This window comes from Prionailurus bengalensis, chromosome D2, assembly GCF_016509475.1.
Source record: "Prionailurus bengalensis isolate Pbe53 chromosome D2, Fcat_Pben_1.1_paternal_pri, whole genome shotgun sequence".
Classification (NCBI taxonomy): Eukaryota; Metazoa; Chordata; class Mammalia; order Carnivora; family Felidae; genus Prionailurus; species Prionailurus bengalensis.
Window position 1 is genome coordinate 78,374,452 of NC_057351.1, and position 26,153 is coordinate 78,400,604.

At 42.5% G+C, this 26,153-nt stretch overlaps 2 protein-coding genes across 3 annotated transcripts; both read left to right on the forward strand.

Annotated features, from left to right (window-relative positions):
• The first annotated feature begins 3 nt into the window (after window positions 1–3).
• On the forward strand, window positions 4–16,550 carry CD2H10orf88 (chromosome D2 C10orf88 homolog). The gene is made up of 6 exons (XM_043597773.1): window positions 4–297; window positions 890–1,096; window positions 2,123–2,195; window positions 4,749–4,955; window positions 9,310–9,764; window positions 15,201–16,550. Exons 1-6 carry the CDS (start codon window positions 134–136, stop codon window positions 15,433–15,435), a joined length of 1,341 nt encoding a protein of 446 aa, XP_043453708.1. The 5' UTR covers window positions 4–133; the 3' UTR covers window positions 15,436–16,550.
• Window positions 16,551–16,660: 110 nt separating this feature from the next.
• LOC122493339 (protein FAM24A-like) lies at window positions 16,661–25,262 on the forward strand. Of its 2 annotated transcripts, none has more exons than XR_006299868.1 (4): window positions 16,661–17,364; window positions 23,095–23,128; window positions 23,850–23,970; window positions 24,951–25,262. XR_006299868.1 is itself a non-coding variant. In XM_043597777.1 (4 exons), the coding sequence occupies exons 1-4, from the start codon at window positions 22,918–22,920 to the stop codon at window positions 25,096–25,098; spliced, it is 333 nt and encodes a 110-aa protein (XP_043453712.1). In that variant the 5' UTR covers window positions 22,654–22,917; the 3' UTR covers window positions 25,099–25,262. The 2 variants fall into 2 exon arrangements, 1 of the variants encoding a protein (XP_043453712.1); XM_043597777.1 differs by lacking the exon at window positions 16,661–17,364 and adding an exon at window positions 22,654–22,947.
• Window positions 25,263–26,153: the final 891 nt, after the last annotated feature.

The window sequence follows — 26,153 nt, forward strand, 5'->3', positions numbered from 1 at the left end:
AAGGAGCGGCTGGTCTTGGAATTGAAGCCTGCCGAGCCGGAAGGCGCTGTGCTTTTTCACCTCCGTCTGCTCTGGCGGAAACGCAAGCGGTGGAAGAGAGGTTCCGGGGTTGGCCTCGGCTGGCGGCTGCAGCATGGACACCCGGGCCGAGGAGGCGGGAGTGACTCGCCGCCCGATGCTGGCCTCTTCCTGGGATGCTGCCTGCGGAGCCCTGGCCCGGAGTCTCCATCTCACCCGGGCTGGTGTCGGCGCCCCGGACTTGGACTGGGAGCAGCTGCTGGCGCCGCCTGACCCGGGGTGAGCAGGGCCGGCGGGGACCGGGGCCGCGGCGCGGGGATGGTGGCGCTCCTGGGGGAGCCGGGAGGGGAGGCGGGGCCGAGCGGAGAGAGGGTGGGGGGCCCGGGGTGCGGGAAGGACCTGACTGCGGGGGCCCCGCATCTCCGCCGGCTCGCCCCCGGGGTCCGCCTCCCTCCCCCAGGCGACCCGACGGAGGCCTCTCTGTTGTCGTCCCGAGGGGGCGTTAGAAAAACGAACTGTCGAGAATCCGCATCCGCTTAATTATGAGAAAGAGCCGCGTTGGCCTTTTGTTGCCTTCTGCTCTCCCCTCTTGTGCGCACAGTAGGTGCCCAGGGAACTTTTTATGTTGAAGGAGAGGGACTGCAGAGGCTTGAATCCACAGCCGAGGAGAAAGCAGAGGGGAAAACCCCGGTGGGTGGCGTGCCCATCTCCTTGTGAATCTGTCTTGAGCGTCTGTTGGGTGCTTGGGAGGGTGCGGGGACCGCCGTGGTCAATGGGAGGGAGTTAGAAGAAGTCCTGGTGGCCCAATAGGAGGGTCGTGAGCAGCGTTCAGACAGGTGCACTGTGTGACAGTTTGAACAATTCTTTTCAGCCAAGATCTGGTGATTTTGAAAAGAAGCCTCAACAGTGACCAAGATGAAAACCCCTGCTTCCTTTACCTGAGATGCGACCCTAACGGAGGTGAAGAGATCGTTTCTATTGGCATTTTAAGTTCCGCAAGAAATATGGAAGTATACTTAGGAGAGGAGTACTGTGGAACCAGTAGGGGCAAGAATGTTTGTAGTGATCTGGATAACAGGTTTGTAACTTGTTCATGCAGAAGTGTTCCCCCCCAAGCAGTGTTGTTTTTCCCCAGCGTTTGTGGTATTTACTGATTCTCTGACATTGAGGCCAGACACTAAGGGAGAGAAGAGAAAAACATGCCAGCAGGAATAGAAGTTTAGGCGCTAGGAATCTTGGCGTGTACATGAGCCCAGTTTTTTGTTTTGTTTTTTTTTTTTTTAATTTTGGAGACAGCGAATGAGTGTGAGTGGGGAAGAGGGGCAGAAGAGGAGAGAGAGTCAGAATCTTAAGCAGACTCCACACTCAGGGTAGAGCCCCATTTGGGGCTCAATCCCATGACCCTGGGATCATGACCTGAGACAGAACCAAGAGTCTGGTGCTCAACCAAGTGAGCCACTCAGGGGCCCCTCAGGAGTTTTTATAAATGTGGAAATTGGGAGCTAACAGAAGGCAGATAAGTTGGTAGAACATCATAGCTAGTTAGTGAAGGACTTTGATTAGATTTGAAGTTGTGATAAATGTTTCTTGTCTCTCTTAACTCAGAATGGTCTGTTTTCCAAAAATTAATTAGGCTGGAACTTTGAACACATTTTCTTGTAGGAAGCCCATTACAAATAGTACACAAACCCCAGACTGTGCCATACAAGTATATTGAATGTGTTATTATACTTTTGATTTTTTTTTCCGAATTCTTGAAAAGATTCTGTCCTAATCTTTCTTTAATAAAATTCAAGCTATGAACGGTTTTATTATACCACATATGTTGGAAATAATGGATATGTTTATTGAGCTTTAAAATATGCTCTGTGCTACATGATTATACATTTGTTATCTTTTTTAATTATCTTATATAGGTAGTAAGTGACAGATGTAGTCTTTTTATCCAGTGCAACTCAGTATGAACCTACAGTTCTTCATGTCTTACCAGGAAAACTGAATCTCAGGATTTATGTATTGTCCTGGAAACCTTCATTTTCAAACGTAACTGTTAAAAGTGATAATGAGTGAAAATTTTTAAAATTCATTTCTTTTTTATTTGTAGTGAAGGTGAAAAGATTATTTTGTACAAAAAATATCTAAAATTGGAGTTCTCCACACATGCTTGTAAAATAAAGGTAAGTAATCACTAAATTATAACTAATTTGAAAACTACAGTTGTTTTTGTACTACATAAACTTATTTTCTGATAGCTCACTAATGTGGTAAGTCCAGTGTGGTCCCTGGTTTTAGTTGAGAAATACTAAACATGGAAGAAGAAATTCTTCTCTAAGAAATTACCAAAATTCAGGGCACCTGAGAGGCTCAGTTGGTTAAGCTTCTGACTTCGGCTTAGGTCGTGATCTCACGGGTCATGAGTTGAACTCGCCATCAGGCTCTGCACTGAACAATACAGAACTTGCTTGGAACGCTCTCTGCCCCACCCCCGCCCTGCCCTTCCCCTGCTTGCACTGTCTTTCTCTCAAAATAAATAAATGAACTTTAAAATTATCAACATTCTTCTTTTAAAATAAATCAACATTTACTAGCTATGGCAATGCTATGTCATTTGCTATTATTAATATAATGGTATCGTACTTTTAGCTTTAAGCCTTGGAAAACTGAGTTTAAATACATTTTTTTATTTTTATGTAGAACTTAGGTGCAAAGAAAGTGACAGTTTTTGTCCCAAAACATCCAAAGAGAACACAGAGAAGTTCCAGACAAAGGCAGTACAGAGTTCAAGAAATTTGGACTGGTGTCTTCAGCAGGAAAAATATTGTTACAGTGAACTTTAATGAGGTCATTAGAGTCTAGGGAAAGAGTACTTAGCTGGAAATCAGAAGCCCTGACTATTAAATGAGCTTTGTTGCTAACAAAACAGCCTTGGTCAAGTTTCCTCACCTGTTTGGACCTACTTTGTGGGTTATACAAGGAGACTAAAGACAGTAAATTGTTGAGTTATTTTTATCTTTAAAATATTTTATCTTGGGGTGTGTGGGTGGCTCAGTGAGTTAAGCATTCGATTTCCACTCAGGTCATGATCTCTCAGTGAGTTCGAGCCCTGTGTCGGGCTCTGTGCTGGCAGCTCAGAGCCTGGAGCCTGCTTCCGATAATGTGTCTCCCTCTCTCTGTCCCTCCCCTGCTTGCTCTCTGTCTCTGCCTCTCTCTCAAAAATAATAAACATTAAAAAAAAAAACCTTTAAAATATTTTATCTCTGTGCTTATTATTACTTAGAGAAGGTCACAGAACTGACCTTCCAAGTTGTTAATATTCCAAGATGTTGTTTTAGGAGTAAACGCTAGTAACTTCTAAAGTCTTTTAAATAAAGCGATTCATTCATTCAACAATTAGAGTGCCATTTGATCCCAGATCCTATACTAAGCATTTAGGAATTAACGGAAATAAAATAAATTGGAGCAAAACCCTCATATTGCTAATAGTATAGTGGCCAAGACACGTCCAAAAGTGTGCAAAATATGTCCTACATTCAATAGTGAGGAAGACTTGAGAATCAAAAAGCATGAAAGAGATCACATGGAGGTTGGAATGTAGGTGTATAAATTTGAGGAGATGTTTATTTAGTTGTTGATGACAGTCCGATCTTTCGTGTCACACTGAGTTTTTTGATCGTGGACTTGTGTTCACCTGTGTCTTTGTGTGATACGTGGGCTTGTGTGTCTCTGAAGGAGAATGTTTTGTGACTGTTCTATGAAAGTAGGAGGGAGTGCAAGGACCTGTTTCATTTAGGGGGATCTTATGAGGACTTCTTCCAGGGCAATAACATATGAAAATTAAAATAAAAATAATAGCTACTGGTGCCCAGTTTTGAGCCCTTAATCGGTGCGGTCAGTACTGGAAATTTTAACACGTACTTCTCAGGACAACTATGTGAAGTCGTTATTACCCTCCCTCATTTTACTCCTGATTTCAGGTTTTTGCCTTTTCCCAGGATCACACAGGCTCTAAGTAGAGTCGTCATGGAACCCAGTTCTGTCTGATTCTAAATCCTAGTCCCTTTCCACTTCGCTACTTTGTTGTGCCTGTCACACATAAAATGTCTTTTGGTTCAGAAACATGGACAAAATGAGGCAGCATGAAGCACTGGGAAAACTACTGGGGTAAAAGCTGGCAGAGCTACGTCCCAAGTTCTGACCTTTACTACCTGGGTGTCCTTTGACAAGTTAGAAAATCACTCTGCACTCATTTTTCAAATATGTAAGGTATCAAGCTATATATTAGATCACCTTGACATTCCCTTACAGTTCTAACTTCTAACGTACTGACTTACGTTTAGTATTTCAGAAGCAACGTAGCATGGGCTCTAGACAGCCTTATTTTGCTTTAAATATTTATATTTACATTGCAAGTTGCAGTATGTGAAGTTCTCAGATTGGTACAGTTTATTTTTAATCCCTTAAAAAAAACTGAGTAAATGTTATTTTATGTTTCCCATCCCCATTTGCTATTTTATGTGTAGTCTGTTACTTTGAAAGGGCTTTTTTATTTAAATACTTCTGAGCCTCATGATAAATTTTAATTTTTTTTCTATGACTATGCTAGAGAAAATGTAAACATGAAAATGTATTTAATTTTTTGATTCTTGAATGCTTCACTCTTAAGTAACGAGTAACTTTAAATGATGATTGTTTTTAATATCATTTTCTGAAACTTCTTTGTTTTGTAACAGTTGCTCTCCTTTGGTGAAAAGCAGTGTGTGTTCATCAGTAAAGTTGTGGTACACATGAGGCGGGTTTCAGCCAGTTCTTCAACAAGCTCTCCTGCTCTAGGATCAAGGATAGACCTCCGGAGGGTCCAGACTATCATGGAGTCCATGGGGTCAAAGTTGTCACCTGGAGCTCAGCAACTGATGGATATGGTTAGATTTCAGCAGCAGGTAGGTAGAAATGGATTCTGTCCAGGGACTCTTAAAAATTTGAGTGATCCGGGCGCGTGGGTGGCTCAAGTCGGTTGAGCATCTGACTTTAGCTCGGGTCATGATCTCACGGTTCATGGGTTCGAGCCCCGCTTCGGGCTCTGTGCTGACAGCTTGCTCAGAGCCTGGAGCCTACTTCAGAATCTGTGTTTCCTTTTCTCTCTACCCCTCCCCTGCTCACGTTCTGTCTCTGCTCTCAAAAATAAATAAATGTAAAAAGAAATTTTTTTGTTTAACTTCAGAGTGACGGCTTTTTATAAGGACATGTATTGACTTAAATCTTTTCTTTGCTTTTGTAAAATAGCATTTTTGTAGACTTCCCCTCCTACAAAATACCTTACTACAGACCCTCACAGTTTTTCATGAATTTATTCATTTAGCACCTTGTTGGTAGATAAGGCACTATTTTGAGCAATTTAGAAAGTTTTTCTCAAGTATAGAGATAAAGAGGAAATTGGAGGAGAGTTGTGTAAAGGAATATTGAGAATAATGGAAGAACTTGTCAAGCTCCTGAGACTACTATTTGAAAGGGTTTAGGAATAGTGTGTCTTTTAAGTATGATCCACAGAACGCCTATATCATAATCCTTTCCAGTGTTTACAAAATGCATATCCTGGCCACACTTTTCCACCTACTAAGTCTCCCAGAGTGGGATCCAGGAATCAGTGTTTTAAACAAGTATGCTATGTTAATTTTATGCACACTGCGGTTGGAGAATAACTCTTTCAGTGCAAAGATTCTGTGGAGAAACACTGAAGATTTTAAAAAAGTTTTCAAAAGCAAAAGATTTTGTAAATAGAAGAGATGAATGATTAAATATGACTAGTTCACTGATTTCTATCTTTTAAAAACTTGACTTGGGGGGAAAAAAAGATGGTAGAGTTATTTTGGAGAGAGGTACATGTCTTTAAATCTTAAGGTCTTATTCCTTAAGTTGTACTCGTTTTCTTTGCCATGAATTTGAATCCGTGCAGAAGGTTATTGAGTAAAACGTCAAAGTGTTTTCCTAGCTATCATCCCGTTCCCCAGAGGTAACTGCTGATAACAGTTCGGTGTGTATCCTTCTAGAGTATTCTGTGCATGTAGAAACTCTACATAAGCTGTCCCAGTCACCGCTCACGGGTTAATACTATAGACACTGCGTGGTAACTAGCTTTCCTCCCACCGCTTCATGGGAGGAAGTTCGGGGGGACACCCTGGGGAAGGAAGATGGTCCCGTTCTGTCGCCTTTTCAACATCCTAATGTGGGAGAATCCGTATTTGTGGAGTGGATCCTGATTGTCTAGGACTGATTATTGTTAACAAACCAGAAATCTCTGGAATCTAAGGCATGGCTTCTTGGAAAATGCCACATGAACCATGTGATTATCCGAGCATAAAATGGGGATGTTTCATGCCTGCTACGAAAGTGGTCAGCCACACACTGTTTACAGCCTTCATATGTCAATTTGAACTGGGCCTGGGCCTGGGCCTGTCCTCAAGGGGAAAGAAAGGACATGGGGTGCTGTGTCAGAATCCTAGACCTCCCCCTGCTTCACCCGTGCCTTGGGGATTGCTTGTTTCCTTGAAAGCTTTATTAAAGGTTGACACTCACGAGTCATGCAGGTCTGATGTGACAATACAGACTTTTGTTGTATCGCAGTAAATGTTAAAGTTATTCCTTATTTTCTTGTATTTGAAGTTCAGATATACTAGCTTTGATTTATTTTTTGCTCTAGTAATTTAGAGTAACCAAGTAGGAATTCTATATCAAAGTACCTAACATACAGCAGTTGTTTAAAGTTACCTGAATGAAAGGCTATGCCCCATTTTCTTAGAGAAAACATTAAATTGTTCAGAATTTATATTATGGGACTTTTTCCCCTTTAAAATAAAAATGACTTTATAATTTTATTTTTTTCTGAGTATGAAAAGTGATACATCTTGGAGGTTTTTATAATATAAAAGTTATAGAAAATTCATACTTTTATAAGTCCTACAACATACAGAGAGAGAAAACTGTTTTTCAGAAATCCGTGTGTGTGTATACACACGCATGTGGATGAAATTACATATACCCACACATATACATAGCTCTTTATATATTCATGTGTAAGTATACGGGCACAATTTTATGTAAATGCTTTTATACTGTACATGTTGCTCAGTAAAATTTTCCATTTAACAGGATATCATGGGCCTCTTATTAAGCAATAAAACAATATCTCTGTGATTTTATGGATATTCTGTGGTATGTACCCAATGTAACCAGTCGTTGATTCATGAATATTTTAAGCTTTTTAGATTTTTTTTTTTTTTTTTTTTTTTTTTTTTTTTGGTAGCATGAGTAGCCACACATAGAAGGAATTTGAGTGTCTATTTTTGTAAATTGTTCCAATATCTCCTTAGGGTAGATTCTTCAAAGTGGAATTAGTTTGGCAGAGTGCGTTCTTTCGATTATTTAATATGTATTTAGCTGTTCACTTTCAAAAGGACTTAATGCGACTTCAAAATAAGATATGATAGGACAAGTAAAAATAAGAATTGAACAAACTGACATGAAGTAGAAGAAGGGGTGCCTGGGTGGCTGAGTCAGTTAAGCATCTGGCTCTTGGATTTTGGCTCAGGTCATGATCTCACAGTTAGGGAGTTTGAGCCCCAAGTAGGGCTCTGCGCTGAGAGTGTGGAGCCTGCTTGGGATTCTCTCTCCCTCTCTCACCCTCTCTCTCCTTCTCTCTCTCTGCCCCTCCCCTGCTCACACATGAGCCCTCTCTCTCTCTCTCTCTCGAAATAAATAAATAAACATTAAAAAAAAAAAAAGAAGTAGAACAGCCACCAGGCACCTGAGGTTTGTTCATTTACTCTAGTGACATATAGACTGACCTGTGAATATCTTGATACTTCATACAGAGAAAAAAAATCCCCCAAAGAGCCCTGATCTGAGGGGGAAAAAATGACTAAAAAGCAATGATTTTCTTATGATCCGAATATTAAGAAATAACAGAAAATGAAAATTTGCGTAGCGAATACATTTACATTGGACTTTTTAAAAAAATTTTTTTAACGGTTAGTTTTGAGAGACAGAAACAGAGCACAAGCCGGGGAGGGCAGAGAGAGAGGGAGACACAGAATCAAAGCAGCCTCCAGGCTCCATCTGAGCTGTTGGCACAGAACCCGATGTGGGGCTCGAACCCATGAACTGTGAGATCATGACCTGAGCCAAAGTCGGACTCAACTGACTGAGCCATTCAATTGCCCCTCCTTCTTTTTTTTTTTTTTTAATGTTTATTTGTTTATTTTTGAGAGAGACAAGGGGAGCGAGGGGCAGAGAGAGAGGAGAAAGAAAATCCCAAGCAGGCTCTGCACTGTCAGCACTCAGTGTAGAGCCTGACACAGGGCTTGAACCCACAAAATGTGAGATCACGACCTTAGCCAAAATCAGGAGTCAGACACTTAATCAGGAGTCAGACCCACCCAGATGTCCTTCTCTCACAAGCTCTTAAACAGCAGGAACTATGGGGTGATATATCCTGATAAGAACCCATCATACAGTTCTATTGTTTTGATTTTAGGATAGAGCCTTATGTCTTAACACTTAGTTATGTTTTCCTCCTGTGGAAAAATTGAAGAGCATAGCAGAGATATGACAGCCTTCCCTTCAAAGTAAGCCAGAATCTTCGCAGGAAATAATACTGCATGGGCAGTTGGTTGAGGCCACAAAACAGAACTCTTATTCTCCTGGAAATTCTGAAAAGAAACACAGCCAAAGGTAGCTCATTTTATTCATTGAAAAGGTCACAAAAGTATGTAGTACATTTAATTTTAAGTGACTATGTGGCCTCCATGAAAAACTCATTGCAAAAGACATGGCTAAGTAAAAATGAGTAGTTTACCATATGTGGAAAGTAGGGGAATATTTAACTCTAAGAAAATTACCAATTATTGTGACTCAGTTGAGTAGTATATTTTATCGCCATAAATTAAGGAGGCCTTTGTAGCGGAGACGTGAATGTTAATGCAGTTTTGCCAAGCATGCTAATATTTAATATTTCCTTTAGGGAGAAACTACAGAGAAATCATTAAAAGCCTGGACTGTGGAGTTAGGTGGCCCAGGTTCATGCCCGGTTCTGCCACTTAACTAGTTGTGTTACCGTAGACAAGTGACCTTTAGCCTGGGTCTCCTCCACTCAATATGGGGGTAGTAATCGTAGCCTGCTTCGTGTGGACGTTTTGAGGGTCAAATGAAAGAATGCACGTTGCCTGCCTCACAGTCATTACCCCCAAAGTTAGCTGTCATGACTGTTAACAGAGACGTGTATTTCTTTACCTTGCTCAGAATCGTATTCCCGTTGGCGAGCAGCTTCAGTCGGTTTTGGGAAATCCTGGCTACAGACGTGGGATTGACCTGCAGTCATCATCTACTTCGGGGGCCTTAGACAAGTCCCCGTCCACGCCTTTTCCTTTCAGAACCGGCTTGACCTCTGGAAACGTGACTGAAGACTTGAAAGCTTGCACCGATCAAAGTCTGCAGCCACCCGGTGGCGGAAAGGCTACGAGCCTCCAAGAGTATAAAACTGTGTCACCAAGCCATGTTCTTCTTGAGAATGACCTCAAAAATGCGGTTTCTTCTCTCCTACCAAAGAAAGCAAGTGACAACTCGAATATACCTAACTCTGACTTGCTGCCTTTTCTCCAGAGTTTATGTAGTCACGTTAGCCATCTCCGCGTGGGACGTAACACCAAGTGGCAGGAAACCGTCCCTAAGGCTGGTGAAGACATTGCTGGTGTTGCGTAAGTATTTTATTTTGAGACAAATGTGGTTTAGATTAGGTAGGTGTGTGAATGGCCTGAAGGGAAACAGACTTTTTCCGTGCACACTGCCTAAAAATGTGTTTCCAAAGATAATTTTAGGAGCTTCCACATTTTACCATTAACACACTTACAAGGAATAACTATTATACAAAGTAGAATTGGTTGCTTTGAAAGAAGTGCCTGAAAGTGGAGGTTTTGAGCACTTCTCAGGGATTTTGTGGAAGGATTATAACCTCAGAGAGGTTGGAGTAGAAAGTTGTTTGAATGAGTACCAAGGAGTTGTAGACTCATAAGCTTTACATTGTGTTTTTATTTATTTATGCTTTTTCTGTTCTTGAGCTCGGTATGTTAAGCATGTCATTATAATAGATTTTCTTTGTAGATCATGTTTGACCTGGGCTAATTTTGGAATAATCAAAACTATATATATTTGGATAATAATTATTTGTAGTATACCAGCTCTTATCCCCTGATCTTATAATCTCATATTTTAGCAGCACAGGTTTGATTAAGCAATAGTTAAGGATTTAGTATGTTCCTGGGGCACGTGGGTGGCTCAGTTGGTTAATAAGCATCTGACTTTGGCTCAGGTCATGATCTCACAGTCCGTGAGTTGAAGCCCTGCATTGGGCTCTGTGCTGATAGCTCAGAGCCCAGCCTGCTTCAGATTCTGTCTCCCTCTCTCTCTGTCCCTTCCCTCCCCCCCCCCCCCCGCCCCAACGCTCTGTCTCTCTCTCTCAAAAATAAAATAAACATTAAAAAAAAATAAAAAAAGAAAAGAATTTAGTATGTTCCCTATCCTTTACATAAGTGTAGTTTGTCATTCAGGAATTCAGGACTCAGGTCATAGTTTTGGCTTACCCACTTTGCCACAGTTTTATCTCCCTTAATTTAGAGTTTTCATCTGATAGTGAGGCAGTTGGAATAGTTTGGAACTAAAGAATTACATACCAGCCAACAAGATCTAATTGACATATAGAAAGCTCCACCAACAGTATCAGAATACACATTTTTTTTCAAGTACCAATGGAAGAATCACAAAGATTATTTCTTGAGTTATAAAGTAAGCCTAACCAATTTTAAAACCATTGAAATCACACAAAGTATATTCTCTGACCATAAATGAAACCAACTAGAAATCAATAACAAAGACAACAGCAGCAGCAAAATGGTCCAAACACTTAGAAATGCAACAACACATTTCTAAATATTCTACAGCTCAAAAAGGAAATCCCATTAGGAATTTTAAAAATACTTGGAGATGAATGAAAATACAGTAGATCAAACCGTGGAATGCAGCTACTAAAGAAGTGTTGAGTAGAATATTGATAGCACTAATGCTTACATTAGAAGAGAGGAGAGGTCTCAATAACACAAAAGTACAACTCAACAAACATGAAATAATCAGAATTGTCCTACATAACCATTCAAGAAGTTGAATTTGTAATTTAGAAGCCTAGCAACATAAACCTAAAGCAGATAGAAAGAAGATGAATGACAAGGAGTGGAAATCAATGAGATTGAAAACAGGGAAACAGTAAAGAAAATCCATGAAGAAATTCAATGAAATTGACAAAATTTTAGTAAGACTGGCTAGCAATACAGGCAAAGATAGAAGATATAAATCACCCATATAAAGAATGTAACTGGAGATGTCACTACACATTCTAAGTCCATTTGAAAAAGGGAATGGGGCACCTGGGTGACTCAGTTGAGCATCCGGCTCTTGATCTTGGCTCAGGTTGTAATCTCGCAGTTCATGAGGTCGAGCACCACAATGGGATTCTCGCTCTCCCCTCTGCCCCTCACACGTGCGTGCGCACGCTCTTTCTCTCAAAATAAATAAACTTTTTAAAGAAAGGAATATTGCAAGTAACTTAATGCTCATAACTTTAACAGTTTGGAAGAAATGGATTAATTCCTCAAAAAAACACACACTACGAAACTCAACTAAGATGAGATAAACAGAATAGTCCTATAACCACTGAAAGTTCTGAATTCACAATTTGAAAACTAACATAAAAGAAATATTTAGGCCCAAGTGGTTCCACTGGAGAATTCTACCAAACCTTTACAGAACCCAATTTAAACACTTCCCCAAAAAAGAGAAGGGAAGACCTCTCAACTCATTTTATGAAGCCAGTGTGCTCTGAGACAAAATTAGATGCTCCAGAGAAAATGAGATACATAAAAATACATGTAAATACATGTAAAGTGTATAAATCTATGAAAAATAATTGCAAAAACAAAAATGTAGCAAAATGTGTAGGATCTATAGACTGAAAATTATAAGATAGGTGATGAAAGAGAGAAGACCAGAATAAATGGAGAGACATACATGTTCATGAATTTGAAGACTCAAAATAGTAACAATGTCCGTTTTCCCCAAATTGATCTGTAGGTTTAATGGCATTCCTTCCAAAATTCAAAAACATTTTTTATAAATGTAGACAAGATTATTCTAAAATGTGAAAATACAGGGCACCTGGGTGGCTCATTTGGTTAAATGCCTGTCCAACTCTTAATATTGGCTCAGGTCATGAACTCACCATTCGAGGGATTGAGCCCTGTGTCAGACCCTGCACTGAGCATGGAGCCTGCTTGGGATTCATTCATTCATTCATTCTCTCTCTCTCTCTCTCTCCCTCCCTCCCTCCCTCCCTCCCTCCCTCTCTCTCTCCCCCTCCCCCCTCCCCTCCCTTCCCCCTCTCCCTCCCCCCTCTCCCTCCTCCCTCCCCCCTCCCTCCCTCTCCCCCAATCCCCTATCTCCTCTCTCTCCCTCTCCCTCATAGCCCCTCTCTCCCTCTCGCTCTCTCTCTTGTTTTCAAATAAAAAAATGAATAGAGCACACAGAAGTACCCCTAAACAATTATGGCTGACTGATTTTTGACAAAGTTGCAACAGCCATTCAGTGGAAAAAGCGTAGTTTTGGTTTTTTTTTTTAACGTGGTGCGAGAGCAATGGGATATCCAAAGGGCAAAAAGTGAACCATGACCTAAATGCCTTATACGAAAATTACCGTGGACATAAAAGCAAAACATAAAGGTATAAAACTTTCTTAATATATAAGAGAAAAGCTTGGGGACCTAAGACCAGGGAAAGACTCCTTAGATGACACCAAGATCACAGTCACGGAAACTTTGATCTCTTGAATCCCATCAAAATTTAAAAATTCTGCCCATAAAAGATCCAGATAAGTGGATAAAATACAAATTACAGACTGGGAGAAAATGTTTGCAAATTACAAGTTTAACAAATGACTTCTATTTAATAAATAGCTGTCAAAACTCACATTAGAAAAACTTCAATCAGAAGGTGGGCAACAGACATAGAGCCATTTTCCTAGAAAGGATACACATGTCAAATAGCAGGTGATAAGATGATCATCATTGACTTTGTGGCTACTAGGAAAATGAATATTAGAACCACAGCAAGATGCCGCTACACGGTTACTCCAAAGCTAAAATAAACACAGTAAATGGTAACAATACCAAATGCAGATGAGGATGTGGAGAAACTGGATCTTCTACATTGCCAGTGGGGGTAAAAATGCCGCAGCCACTATAAAAAATACTGTAGCAGTTTCTTGAAAAGGAAACAACAGTTACTACATGACCCAGCAATCCTACTCCTGAGCATTATTCCTAGAGAAATGGAAATTTACGTCCACACAAAAACCTATGCACAGTTCATGGAAGCTTTATTTCTAGGTAATAGCCAAAAACTGGAAACAAGCAAAATGTCTTAAAATAGATGAACAGTTAAACTGTGACATATCCATATCACAGGCTGCTAGTCAATAAAAAGGAACAAACCACTGACACACGTAACAGCTTAGGTGGCTCCTGGGGACATGACGCTGAGTGACAAGAGAATCTCAAGAGGCCACGCGCTGTATGATTACATCTGTACGGCATTTCCGAAATAAGATTTTAGACGTGGAGACCACATTGGTGGTTGTCAGGTGTTGGCGATGGAGGGGCTGAGGGGAGTGGAGGTGACAATAGGGAGCAGCGTGACGGTCGGTGATCATTAGTTAAGGAATAGTTGTGCATCTTGACTGTGCTGGTGGCGTTCACGAGAATGTGTGCACACGTGATAGAACGGCATTCACGTGCACTGTGCCAGCATGAGTTTTCTGGTTTTGTATTCTGCCATTGTTAGGGGAGATGTAACCATTGGGACCAGTGGGTGAAGGGCAGTGTCTTTACAACTTCCTGTGAAATCTATAGTTATTTGGAAAAAAACAAAACAAAACAAAACACAGTTTAAAAAACCCCCTCCTATATTCTAGAGTGGTGTTCTCAAACTTTTTGGTCTTTACGCTTTGAAATATTGAGGACTCTAAAGAACCTTTATTTATGTAGAATATATAAAAAATTCATTTGTTTAAAAATAATAAGCCCATTCTATAGTAATATGACAATTTTTGTGAAAAATATATTTTCTAAAAAGGTTTCATAATGATGGTACTATTTTAAATTTATAAAATCATTGTTAGTTTTTTTGGTCGCATTGTCCTGTATGTTGCATTATAGTATATATCATCAATAGCTAGTAAGACCATAGAGGTACCAAGAGCAAACTGAGTTAATCTCTGAAAAAAATATTTATACCCTAAGCTTACTACCTTAGGAAAGTCTAAGAAACAGAAGAATACACAACCATAACTTGTGTTGATTATCAGAGCAGTGATATTATACCTTATGTGGCCTCTGGAAAATGTCACTGTACCTTCATGAGAATCTGAGGATGAAAAGTTCAGATGACATCTTAGTAGTAGGATAAAAATACTTGCGACTTCATGGAAGCTGAAAAAGTCATGGCGACCCCAGGGTTTTGTGGACCACACTCTGAACTGTTTGTTGGTTGGTTGTGAACTTGAGGAACTGGAGTGCTTTTTACTATTTTTATTTCTGTTTGCCCAGTCCAGTACATTTCATTTCTACATGTTTTCGCATCAGGTTAGAAAAGAACTTTCTGGTACTTAGATGGTGACAAAAGGCAAAACTTTAAATTGTAGGGTTGTTTAGGGAAGTTCTTAGAAGACATGTGAAGAGCTTAAAAAATCGGACGGTATCTGTTCTGATTTGGAGCTTAAAATCAGAGCCTTTGTAAAGACTTGTTCTTTGAGGGTAGAAATTCTCTTCATTTTTATATTCTCATTTCAATTGTATGCTTAGATGGTTAAAGAATTAAAGATTCAGAATACTTTGGGCACTCAGGGTCGTGGTTGCCTGTTCCATGTGTATTTTTGGAACCTGGAAATATGTTGTACGAAGACAGCACAGCTGTGGAGGCAGATTTCGGCAATGTGTGTTGGCTGCTTGTTTTAGTAGAGTTTGGTTGCTTTTGTGATGACATCAGGAATCATTGTTATATTGTGTGTGTGTGTGTGTTTTAATTTATTTGTAGCACGGAAGAGCAGCCTGTGTGCTCCTACTTGGAAAAGGTCCTTACTAAAAATATGGAACTGATGGAAAAGAAGCTTGTGGACTACATTGATCAGCGGATACATAAACTGCAGAAGCACATAGATACAAAGATGGCTTTGTTGATGGACGTGCTGCAGAGTCCCTGCCCCCCACCCGCCGGGATGGCCCTCCGACAGTGGGACTCTGGGGAAAGACTTTCAAACGGAGAAAGATAAGTGCTCGACACGGACCGTGCGCTACAGATATTTATTACGTATTTATTAGAAAGCCAAAACCCCACAAGTTCAAGGCAAGTATTTAATGGCATTTGAGGATCACCATCTGACGTACGGTGACCTCAGTGTTCATTTTAGCTCTCCTTGTTACTGTGAATCCGGTACTGTGCGCTAAGATTTAACAACACGATAGGGTTATAAATTATTTGCAGTATTTTTATTGTTTACTTTTATTTACTTTTTTAAGTGTTTAAACTTTTCAAGGATTTCTATTGCAATTCATGAGTCTGTATTGTATATGTGTTTGATTTAAGTGCTGTTTTAATTTATACAAAAACCTTATGTTTTAAGGGTGTGAAAAAAATACAGTATTTGATATATTTTTCTTTTTCTAAAACTGAGTACTTAAGAATCACAACCTTTAGTTTCAATCACATAATTACATTTTATATTGTTTATTTCAGATAAAAAATTAGATGTGATGTTTCTGCAACATTAGTTTACATGGGGCCATTAATTTTGCATTCTGTCATGTTGGAGCTCTATGTGGGTAGGAGAGAAAAATCAGAACTGGCCTTTGTTAAGATTATTACTTCAGGTTAGCGTTTGGTGGAAAACGAGTTTGATCTCACTAAACCCAGAAAGCATAAGGAACTCTTCTTTCCTGAGCTGATAGTGGTTCTTCTTTCCAGAGCCCTTCTCTGATATGTTTCCAGCGTGAAGCACTGAGGCTCTCACAGAAGGATTAAGGCCTATGAATCAAGGAGCTCGCGGTTCTCTCTGGCAGACGTAATTTTCAGAAATGACAATGATTTCATATGTCTTGAGGGGTGGTATATTTGCATCTAAAAAATAAATGCGTCTACTCTGGAAACTGTCTTGAGTAAATAGAAATGGTTTCATTTCATCTAATATTTGTTGTACGTGAAAAAGATGTTTTATACTCGTTTAACATTTTGGTGAATTTAGTTGTTTAAATAGTGAGAACCAATACAATGTTCATGTACGACTCACTCCGACCTCAGTGACAGGAGGTCTCTGTACCACTTTTATCAAGCTTTTCCTAATTTAATCACCACATATGTAGCCATTAAACAGCATTTCTTGAAGAAAAATTTCTTTTTATGTTTATTAATTTTTGAGAGACAGAGAGAGCAGAGGAGGAGCAGAGACAGAGGGAGACACAGAATCTGAAGCAGGCTCCAGGCTCTGAGCTGTCAGCAGAGCCATCCGATGCGGGGCTCGAACTCATGAACCGCGAGATCATGACCTGAGCTGAAGTCAGAGGCTTAACCAACTAAGCCACCCAGGCGCCCCAAACAGCATTTCCTCCTGCTCTCAGGAGAAGGGTGTGTCACTTAAAGCCAAACCCTTTCGTTAACAATTAGGCAGCTTCTGATAGTTGCAGTCTGTTCTTTGGCTGGGAAATCTCAATAGAGTTACAATTAAAACACCAAGTATGTCTTATAAAATGATTCCAATAATACAATATTCATGATTATGGTACTAGAAGTAATTTAGAAGAGCTTTAATTCCTGATTTTCCATTTCTCAGTTTTTCCATGTTAATGAAGGCCTAAGCTGCACTATATATATATATATATATATATATATATATATATATATATAATTAGATATTCACAGATACTGATTTTCTTACATTTGTAAATTGCTGTACATGAGTATGTTTTTCTGTAATAATTGCTTTATTGTTATTTCCTAAGAAAATACTGCCAGAATTTGCTCAACAGAAGCAGGAGACCATACATAGTATTTACAAAGTCTCTGTGAAGTCTTTTTCTCCTTGTAACTTTTCTCCACCTGTAAAAGCCAAATGTGCGAAGTCAGAACGAGCAAACGCACCTTCACAGGCCTGCTGCGGTTTAAAGTAGCTGCAGGGGATGTGTGGTGATCAAGAAATTAAATCAAGGTGAGGGTTATGTCTTTTCATTTGCACATTTTTACCACTTGGAGTGTTTTTCTATCTCCCTCCTCCCCATGGGGGTGCGTGGAGGTTTCCATCCCATATCACTGGATTGTCAGTCTTTTCGGTGCAGGGCTGCGGCCCTGTCACTCATCTTCAGGTGTGGCCGCAGAGTCAAGTGTTTGAGGCTCCTCCTCATTTGGCCCCAGCCTAGCTTTCCAGCCTCATCAGCCACCTCCGCCTGACCTACTGTTCCCGACTGTCCTTCCCTCCCGTGGCTTCTCAGACTGTTGGTGCCAGCACACGGGAGCCCTCCTCCCCTGCTTCCCACCTCTCCCTACCCTACACTGTGGTTCACAGCTCAGCTCGGATGCAGCCTTTGTGAAGACACCCTCGGTCCCTCCCCTCCCCTCCCCAGTAAGTAAGCAAGCAGCCGGACAAGTGAAACACAGACAGCCAACACGAAGGCTCCTTCTAGGGGGTGTAAAATGGTGTAGGCCGGCTGAAGCCTAGGATGCAGGTCAGGTAGTGGCTAGAGGTAAGGCCCGAAAAGGTGGCCCGGGTCTGGCTTCGGGCCTTCGGGCCTTGACTGCTCCACTCTGGAGATCCGCCCACACCAAGGATTCAGCAGTTTAAGAGGAGGGTGGCATCCTCAACTCTGGGCCTTGGAAAGCAAACCAGAGTGGAGCTTTGCTCTTGAACCCACTTGCAGAGTTTCTTGGCATTCTGCTTTGGGTTGCAGTGGAATCTGGGTGCTGTGAATGCAGAACCACGTAACATCTGACTGCCTAAGAAATTAGGTCCATATTTCTCATCATTTGCTCTCCAGTCTTCGTTAGAATCGCTTAGGGAAGCTGTCAAACTTGAAGTTTCTCCAGTCCCAACGCAGATCTTATGAATGAGACCGGAGGGAGGAGCAGACATTTCAGGGACTGAGATGGCATTGCAGGGAGGAGTAGGCATTTCAAAAGATCTCAGGGTCTTTATGAAACAGGCTGAACCTGGAGAGTCTGCTTCAGTCTGTCACACAATACACTTCAACACGTAGCTGTCCGATCAGCCCCGTCCATCTGCCTCATATGGGAGCTGGTTAGAAAGGCAAAGTCATGGGCTCCATGCCAGAACCAGTGAATCAGAATCTGTGGTGGGACCCAGGAATTAGATTTCACAAGCTCTCCGGGTGATTTTTATGCACACGAGTCAGAGAACCCCTGCTTTAATGAATGGCTGTCTCTGAAGAAACAGACTCACGATTTCAAACACCCAGGGCAGGTGTCTGTGTTAGCCTTGTGTATCTAGGAGATGCTCCTGAAAGTTTATGTTTAAATGAGAACCAGGGGTTCCAGAAGAGAAGGAGGGCAAGATTCAGGCAACTTTGACTTCTTGAGAGTCAGAATTTCTGAACCATGAAATGACAAATGGAGCGTAGTTATTTTTCCTGCAGACTTTCCCTAGCAGAGACCTGTTGATAGAGTTTCCATCAAAAATGTTAATGTTTGCACTTTCACACTTTCCATGGGGATGAAAACTGTGAAGAGAGTACACGTGTAGCTGGAGATGAGCCACCAGCAGAGGGACCGCCTGCTTACGTTATCGCAATTTACAACGCGTGATGTGTCTGTTTACGTTGAAACGTCTCAAAGACTAGCAGCTGCCGCCACCGCCACCATTGTCAAACCACACAGCGCCCACTGTCTTGAAATGGGTCCAGGGAGCTGAATGGCTTTGCCAACAATTTTGACAAGTTATGGGAAGAAGGTGGGCCTGGAATCCACCTCTCCTGTTCCCCAGGCCTGTGTGGATTGTGGGGTGGGATCTTCCTACTTCGAGTTGATTCCCTTTGACATTTGAAATCCAAGGCTGTGAAAAGGAACAGCTCTTCTTTAATGGCCACCTCTGTCAAGGTAAAGCAAACGTAGCATCTTTTACATGGTTTTCTACCATTTTGACAGTGTTTCTCCAAATGCCCTTGGAAGACATATTTTCAAGATGGCTTAGAGGAAAATACACCAGGGTGAGCAGATCTGAAGTCTCCTTCAGCCTTAGTCCCTCACCTGCTGTGTAACATTGGATGAGTGATTCTGCCTTTTTCTTGACCTGTTTTCTCTTCCGTAAAAGGGGAGATCTCACAGCCTCCTTCATGCTATGGGATAAGGTTTATAATATTCTGAACATGACGCCCCTGGTATATAGAAGATGTTATATGGCAAATGTTAAATTCTTCTTTCCCTTTCTCTACCGTGTTCTCTTTTTGTCTTCTTAAACAGTAAGAATGACACGTGTGTGTGTGTGTGTGTGTGTGTGTGTTAATGTTTATTTACTTTGAGAGAGACAGAGTGCAAGCAGGGGAGGGGCAGAGAGAGAGGGAGACACAGAATCTGAAGCAGGCGCCAGGCTCCGAGCTGTCAGCACAGAGCCCAGCGCGGGGCTCAAACCCATGAACTGTGAGATCTTGACCTAAGCCAAAGTTGGACGCTTAACCTACTGAGCCACCCAGGTGCCCCGACACACATGGTTCTTAATATCATTACTATTCGGGCAATTTTGAAGTCCCTCTTCTATATCATGTCTTAAGTGCAGAAGGGAAGTCACAATCATGTTGAGCAGTGGTTCTCAAGTCTAGTTCAGCTAACCACAGCATCAAGCATTACCTTGGAACTTACTAAAATGCAGATTCTTGGACCCCACTTCATACTGAATCAGAAACTCTGAGGGTGGGGCTACCCATTGCATTTCCTGAAGCCCTCCAGCTGGCGTGGAAGCCCGCTCGTTTTGAGAACCATTGGTCTATGTCTAAAAGCACAGGCTCTGTAGCCAGCTTACGTGGGTTCTTTCCTAAAACCCCGACACACTGCAAAAATGTTCTGTAACTAGCAAAAGAAAAAGTCTAGGCTTTTCACTAGGGCTTTAAACCCCCACCAAATTGTATCCTTGGCTAATCTTTCTGACTGGTCTCCTCCTGCCACTCCCCTGCACGCATCCCACTCTACCCCAACAGCCTTTGTCTTGTTCCTTGAGCACACCAAACCCATTACAGTCTCAGGAGTCTGTCCTCAGTATTTTCTTTGCCTGGAATGCACTTCCTCAGCTTGCCCTCTCCCTTTTTCCAGGCCTCTCCTGAAATATCGCCTCCTCAGAAAGGCCTTTCTTGATGATCCTCCCTAAATTACTCCTCTCCATCCCCATCACTTGCTCAGTGATTTTCACTTTATTTTTCTCTTAAGCATTCTTTAAGGGGTAGATCTGTTTGGAACAAATTCTTTTTCTTCATCTGAGAACATCTCTCCTACCCCCTGTCCATTCCTTAAGGGGAGTTTTGCTGGGTATAGAATTTGAAGTTCTTCTCATTCAGTGCTTGAGAAATGTCATGTGCTACATCTGAGGTTACAGATGAGAAGTCCATCGTTTGAATTGGTGTGTTCCCCTGTAGGCAGTGTGTTGTTTCTCTCTCGCTGCTTTCAAGTTTGTTTCTCTGTCTTTAGTTTTTGTAAGTTTAATTCCAATGTGTCTTGCCATGGATTTTCTTGACTTTATCCTGTTTGGACTTTTCTCAGCTTCTTGAATCTGTGTCTTTTGCCAGATTTGACAAGTGTTTCGCTATTATTTCTTCGGAAACCCAGCCCCATCCTTTCTCCTCTCCTTCTGAGACCCTGATGACATAAATTTTGGATCTTTTGTCATGGCCCCACAGGTCCCTGAGGTTTTGTCAAATTTTTGTTCAGACCGGGTACATTTCTTGCTGTGTCCTAAGTTCACTGATTTGGTCCTGGCATCTCCATCCGCTAGTGAGTCGATCCAGTGAGGCTTTTTGCTTTTTTCTTTGAATTTCTGTTAATGTACATTTCAGTTCTGTAATTTCCACCTAGTTCTTTTGTTATAACTTCCATTTCTTTGCTGAGATTTCTATATTTTGATTGTTTCAAGAAGATTTGTTACTGATTGTTGAAGCTTTTTTATGATGTCTGCTTTAAATCCTTTTTGGATAACTCCAACATGTGATTCATCTTGCTGATAGCATCAGTTTACGATCCTCTCTCATTCAGGTGTTACTTCTCGGTCTCTTGGTCCTACGGGTGATTTTCCATTGATCCTGGCTGTTTTGGCTAAGTACTACTTAGATCTTTAATTTTATCAGGCAGTCACCCTGCTTCGATTTAGCATGCAGGTCCTGGTCTACTTTTGTGGGGCGACGTTCTAATGACAATTTAATGTCCAGAGGCTTTGCAGTGCTGTTTTGATCTGTTCAGTTTCTGTAGTGTCACTGGGGCCCCCAGGTCCCTGACAGTGCTGCCAGAAGGGGCAGAAGACTCCCCAGGCTAGCGCCATCTGGTAGATCTAAGTGGGAGGAGGGAATCTGGCCCACAGGGACAAAGATGCTTCTTATGGTGGATCCCCTTTGGGCTGTCAACTGGCCATCCCAGTGTCCCCCAGAAGAGCGGAGTCTTGGGACCAGTGAGGAAGCAGGTCACTTCCCCTGACCTTTTACTGTCAGTTGGGGCTGCCACACCACGCACCTTACCACTGTGGCGGCGCTAGCTTGAGGATGTTCACTTGTCTTGCATTAAATCCCACAGCAGCACACCCACTGGCGCCACCTTCTGTCGCCAGATTCAGAGTTGGAAGACACCGGCCTGGATCACCTGTTTCTGTTCCGCTGTTGTGTTGCTCTTCCAGGCCCCGGGGTCCCTACCCCGTTGGCCTTCTCCTTTCCAACTTGCAGAGTTCTTCTTTGACTCTTGGTTTTTTTCCAGGGGTTACAGTTATACTTCAGATAGAGAGGCAGGGAGAAACAAGTCCAAGCCGTCTCGTCTGCACCCAGAGTCTCCTCTTAATGTTACTAGATTGGCTGGCTGTGGGCCTCTGTCATACACAGCTGACTACAACAGGTGTCCTATTCAACTTTTCATTTTTGTGACCCTTGTATCTCACCAATCAAGTGTGAACATCTTCCAATGTCAATGAGCATATACTTGAATCCTAGTAAATGGCATTATGTTATTTCATTGTGTAGCTATAGCATAAAGTCAACCAGTCTTCTATAACTGAACTTTGAAGTGTAAAAAGGTTTGTAGCCTCCCCATATCTTTTTTAAAAAATGTTTGTTTATTTTGAGAGAGATTGTGTGTGCGTGCACTTGTGTGCGAGCAGGGGAGGGGCAGAAAGACGGGGAGAGAGAGAATGCTAAGCAGGCTCCACACTGTCAGCACAGAGCCTGACTCGGGGCTCAATCCCATGAACCGTGAGATCATGACCTGAGCCAAGATCAAGAGTCAGACATCTAACCGACTGAACCACCCAGGTGCCCCAAGCCTCCCTGTATTTCTATCTTTTTATTTTTTTTTAATTGAAATCTTAAACCTGCTTTTGAGGAGCAGTCAAATCCTGAAAATCAGTGTGAGGGAAGTAAGACCTGAAAAGGGAAAGACTTAGAATTAAATGGCTCAAAATGGTGTTTCTATTTCCTGGGTGCTAACATGTACCCACACATACAACAGAATTCAGAACTCCGTGAAGAGCTGGTATCCCGAGAGTCGATGTCACATGCCTGTGGCATAGGACATGGGGCTGGACGGTGGCTGCGCTTCTAAAGTGGGTTCTTCAACCTTGGATCTTAATTCCTCCTAGCAAGGATGATTTGATCCTTCTTTCTCAAATTACAGGTTTCATAAAATATCGTCTTCCCTAAATTTAACTTTTTTTTTTTTTTTTTTTTTTTTTTTTTTTTTTTTTTACTAGTTGGCCTCATCCAGATCTGGACAGGTTAATTGTCGTAAGTATGTTCAGCACTTAAAATTATTTAGGCTTCTTTCTTGCCTCCCTGTTCCCCAAGTTCAGAGTGTTAAGCAACTTGCTGATCCCAGACACCTCTCCCTGGCAGTATTTAGCAGAAAAAAAGGCCAAAGGGCCTGTGGTGTCCTCAAGAGACAGAATGAGGGACAAGGGCTCCTAGAATCTCCTTAAACCGTAAGATGACCATCGGAGTGGGAGAATTAAGACCTTTTCCTCCTTAAAACATATTATTTACAGTGTGGGTTTGCGTATTCTCAGCATTGCTCAGCATGATATTTGGGGAAGAAAGAAAACAGACATCTCCCTAGTCATTCTCAGAAATGGCAAGTTTTAAACTTGATGAACAGCACGGGGTCACTCCTGACTGTATCAGGGAACATAGTTCACGAGACCCAGGTGTTTGGGAGTAAAACTACCTGCTCAAGAGAGGGCCTGTGAAAGGGAGAAATTCTTCCCATTTTCTCTCCCGATTTCCTTCTCTCTGGACTTTGCATTTCAGTTGCGTTTCATCCACAAATAAACCCTTTCCCCTCTCGGTCAGCCTGTTCTCTTAGGCCTCCCCGGGAAGATTCCTGCATGTTTTACACATGTAAGGCTTTGTGGTTTGGGGCTCATGATTCCCCCGCCGAAGGAAGTGTGTGCTAGGTGGGTGTGTGGGGAGGGAAGCCACGTTCACTGCTCACCCGCACTTCTCTGCCCAGGTGTGTGTGAGATGCTTGGCCTCAAGATTATCATCGCCCTTGGTGGCGGCTTACTGATTGTCACATTTGTGCTGATGGCTGTTGTCATCTGTCTTTACTACAAAGTAGCCAACGCATTGAAGTGAGTGATGTGGGTAAGAGTGAAAAATACCCCCTCAAATAGGATACCTGGGGCTCTCTGCTTGAGCAAGGTCATTCCTTGCCCTGTGGCCCCACCCTGGGTGAGGCCAGGAAGGGCAAGTGGGTTGGAAAAGGCAAAGGCAGGTGAGTGTAGAACCTTGGTTTTTTTCCCCTTCTGGCTTAGGGCTGTGAGCTCATAAGTAGAATGTTCTCGGCTGGGTGGCTGGGTGCTGCTTTGCTTCACCTACCCTCTCAGTGTGACCCTCAGCCAGGTTATTCAGCACGTTGGCCGGGCCCTCCCTCTGTCCCAGACACTGCAGACTGTGGGGGAGGCTCTGACAAGTCTGGGTCTTAGACTCAAGAGGATAGGCTGAACCTCTCACAGTGTTCTCTCACTCTCTTACCTGCGTTGGGGGACCTCTCACTGTGTTGTCTCATTCACTGTGCTTGGCCTAGGGGACAAGGAGGTGGGCCTGTAGGATTGTGGGGGAGCTGAGCTGTATGAAGATTCTGGGGCACACCCACACAACGGAGTGTAGATCAGACTAAAGATAACTAACTTTGGGAGAGAGGAATCTTCCAATGGGGGAGAGATGGGTCCTCAGAAGCAGTGCTGTTCCCATCCTAGGGAAGTTAAGCCTGTGAGCTAGAAGCTAAATTCCAGAACCTGGGGGGTGGCCCTCTGTGGCACCTTCCCGATCATGCTCTGCACTTGATGGGCCTGCAGCGGTCCGCTGGGTGACCCACGCTTGTAGTTCACTCTCCCTTATTTGCTGCAACCTGATTTTACATTTCTAACAATCCTAGGAGAGGAGGGGTTAGACAGGAACTTGGGACAGGGCCAGAGAACTCTAGTTTGGGGCTGGTGGCATGCATTTGATTGGCTCCAGCCCTAAACTTCCCAGGTACCCCCGACAATTGTGACAAATGGATGGAGAAGAAAAATTCTAATCTCATGCTCTGTGTATGTCCTTTCGTAAGATGTTCAAAGGCATATTTGGCTCTGACCATCAATAATAATGAGGCCACAGTCACGATGACCACAGACTCCACCAATGGGTCCTATCCCAGCATCCGGTGTTGTGAAGAATGTAACTTGAATGCCAACTCGAACCCCCTGCCACCGTGATTCTGTGACGTAACCAAAAGACCTGGACTTGGCACAAAAATCTTCATTCGCGGTATTTCTTTCTTGGTAGAAGTCATTATTCAAGTCAGGTTCAAATCATGTTTACATCATGTTAGGTACCACATATTTCTGTACTTTTGAATAAATATGCAAGAGAAAAATAATCCTCTCTGCCTCTGGCATTTTTGTTGTTGGTCATGTACTTAAATTACTTAAATTTGTGTAGTAGTCACTTGGGGACTTGGGGCGAGTAAACTTGTAATATTCTATTGCAGTATAAGAAGGAGAGTTAAGAGTAATAGAGAAAAAGGCATGTTGCCAGTTGAACAAGAAGGGATGTTGTGCCAGATGCTTGGGATGGAAAAATAAAAGCATCTGGAAACTAGGTTTAGACTAAGCTTCCCAGCACCCTAGGCTCAAAGGGAAACACAGCATCTCTGAATGAGAAACTTTTTCCTGGTGCTTAATTCTGCTTGGGTCGTATTACACGGAGCCCTCTCCTTGAGACTCTGAAAAAAATGGACATCCTCCTTTGGGTTTAACCAAGCCTCAGAACCAGTTTTCAAACCCTGGCAGGTGCTAACATCTGAGGGCACGCCGTCAGTCCAGACGCTGATTTCTTCCAGACCCCTGGGCACTATGTTGGCTCCGAGGACGTAGGGTTTCTGCAGGGCGATTCTCTCCCACAGGCGACAGCAGACGCTTCTCATGGAGGGTACCAGGGCCACAGCAAGGTCCTCGGCAATGCAGGACCCTGAAGGTAAAGATGGGTGAGACGCCTGGGGGCAGAGCAGGAGCCACGGATGAGGCACAGGGATAGAACCTGGGCCAAGGCGGGCTCACAGGCTTACTCCCGGTAGTCTGGGCTCCAGGCCGCTTTCTGCCACCTTGCAGGCATCAGGGGTTAGTCACAGGATGCGCACACTCGGCAAAAGAAGTGATGTGGGTGAAAGTCCTTGTGGGTATGACTTACAAAGAATTTGCTACAGAGAAAACAAGCCCCTGTAGCCTGCACGAAAGTTCAACTCGCTAATTCTGAACCCAAGCCGCTCCCC

Excerpts from the sequence above, each read along its gene's own strand:
- CD2H10orf88 (XM_043597773.1), top strand. The coding sequence starts at position 134 with ATGGACACCCGGGCCGAGGAGGCGGGAGTGACTCGCCGCCCGATGCTG. Across the intron at positions 298-889 it reads CTGGCGCCGCCTGACCCGGG|CCAAGATCTGGTGATTTTGA; the intron begins GTGAGCAGGGCC and ends AATTCTTTTCAG. Across the intron at positions 9,765-15,200 it reads GAAGACATTGCTGGTGTTGC|CACGGAAGAGCAGCCTGTGT; the intron begins GTAAGTATTTTA and ends ATTTATTTGTAG.
- LOC122493339 (XM_043597777.1), top strand. The coding sequence starts at position 22,918 with ATGGGGCTGGACGGTGGCTGCGCTTCTAAA. Across the intron at positions 22,948-23,094 it reads ACGGTGGCTGCGCTTCTAAA|TTGGCCTCATCCAGATCTGG; the intron begins GTGGGTTCTTCA and ends TTTTTTTACTAG. Across the intron at positions 23,971-24,950 it reads AAAGTAGCCAACGCATTGAA|ATGTTCAAAGGCATATTTGG; the intron begins GTGAGTGATGTG and ends TCCTTTCGTAAG.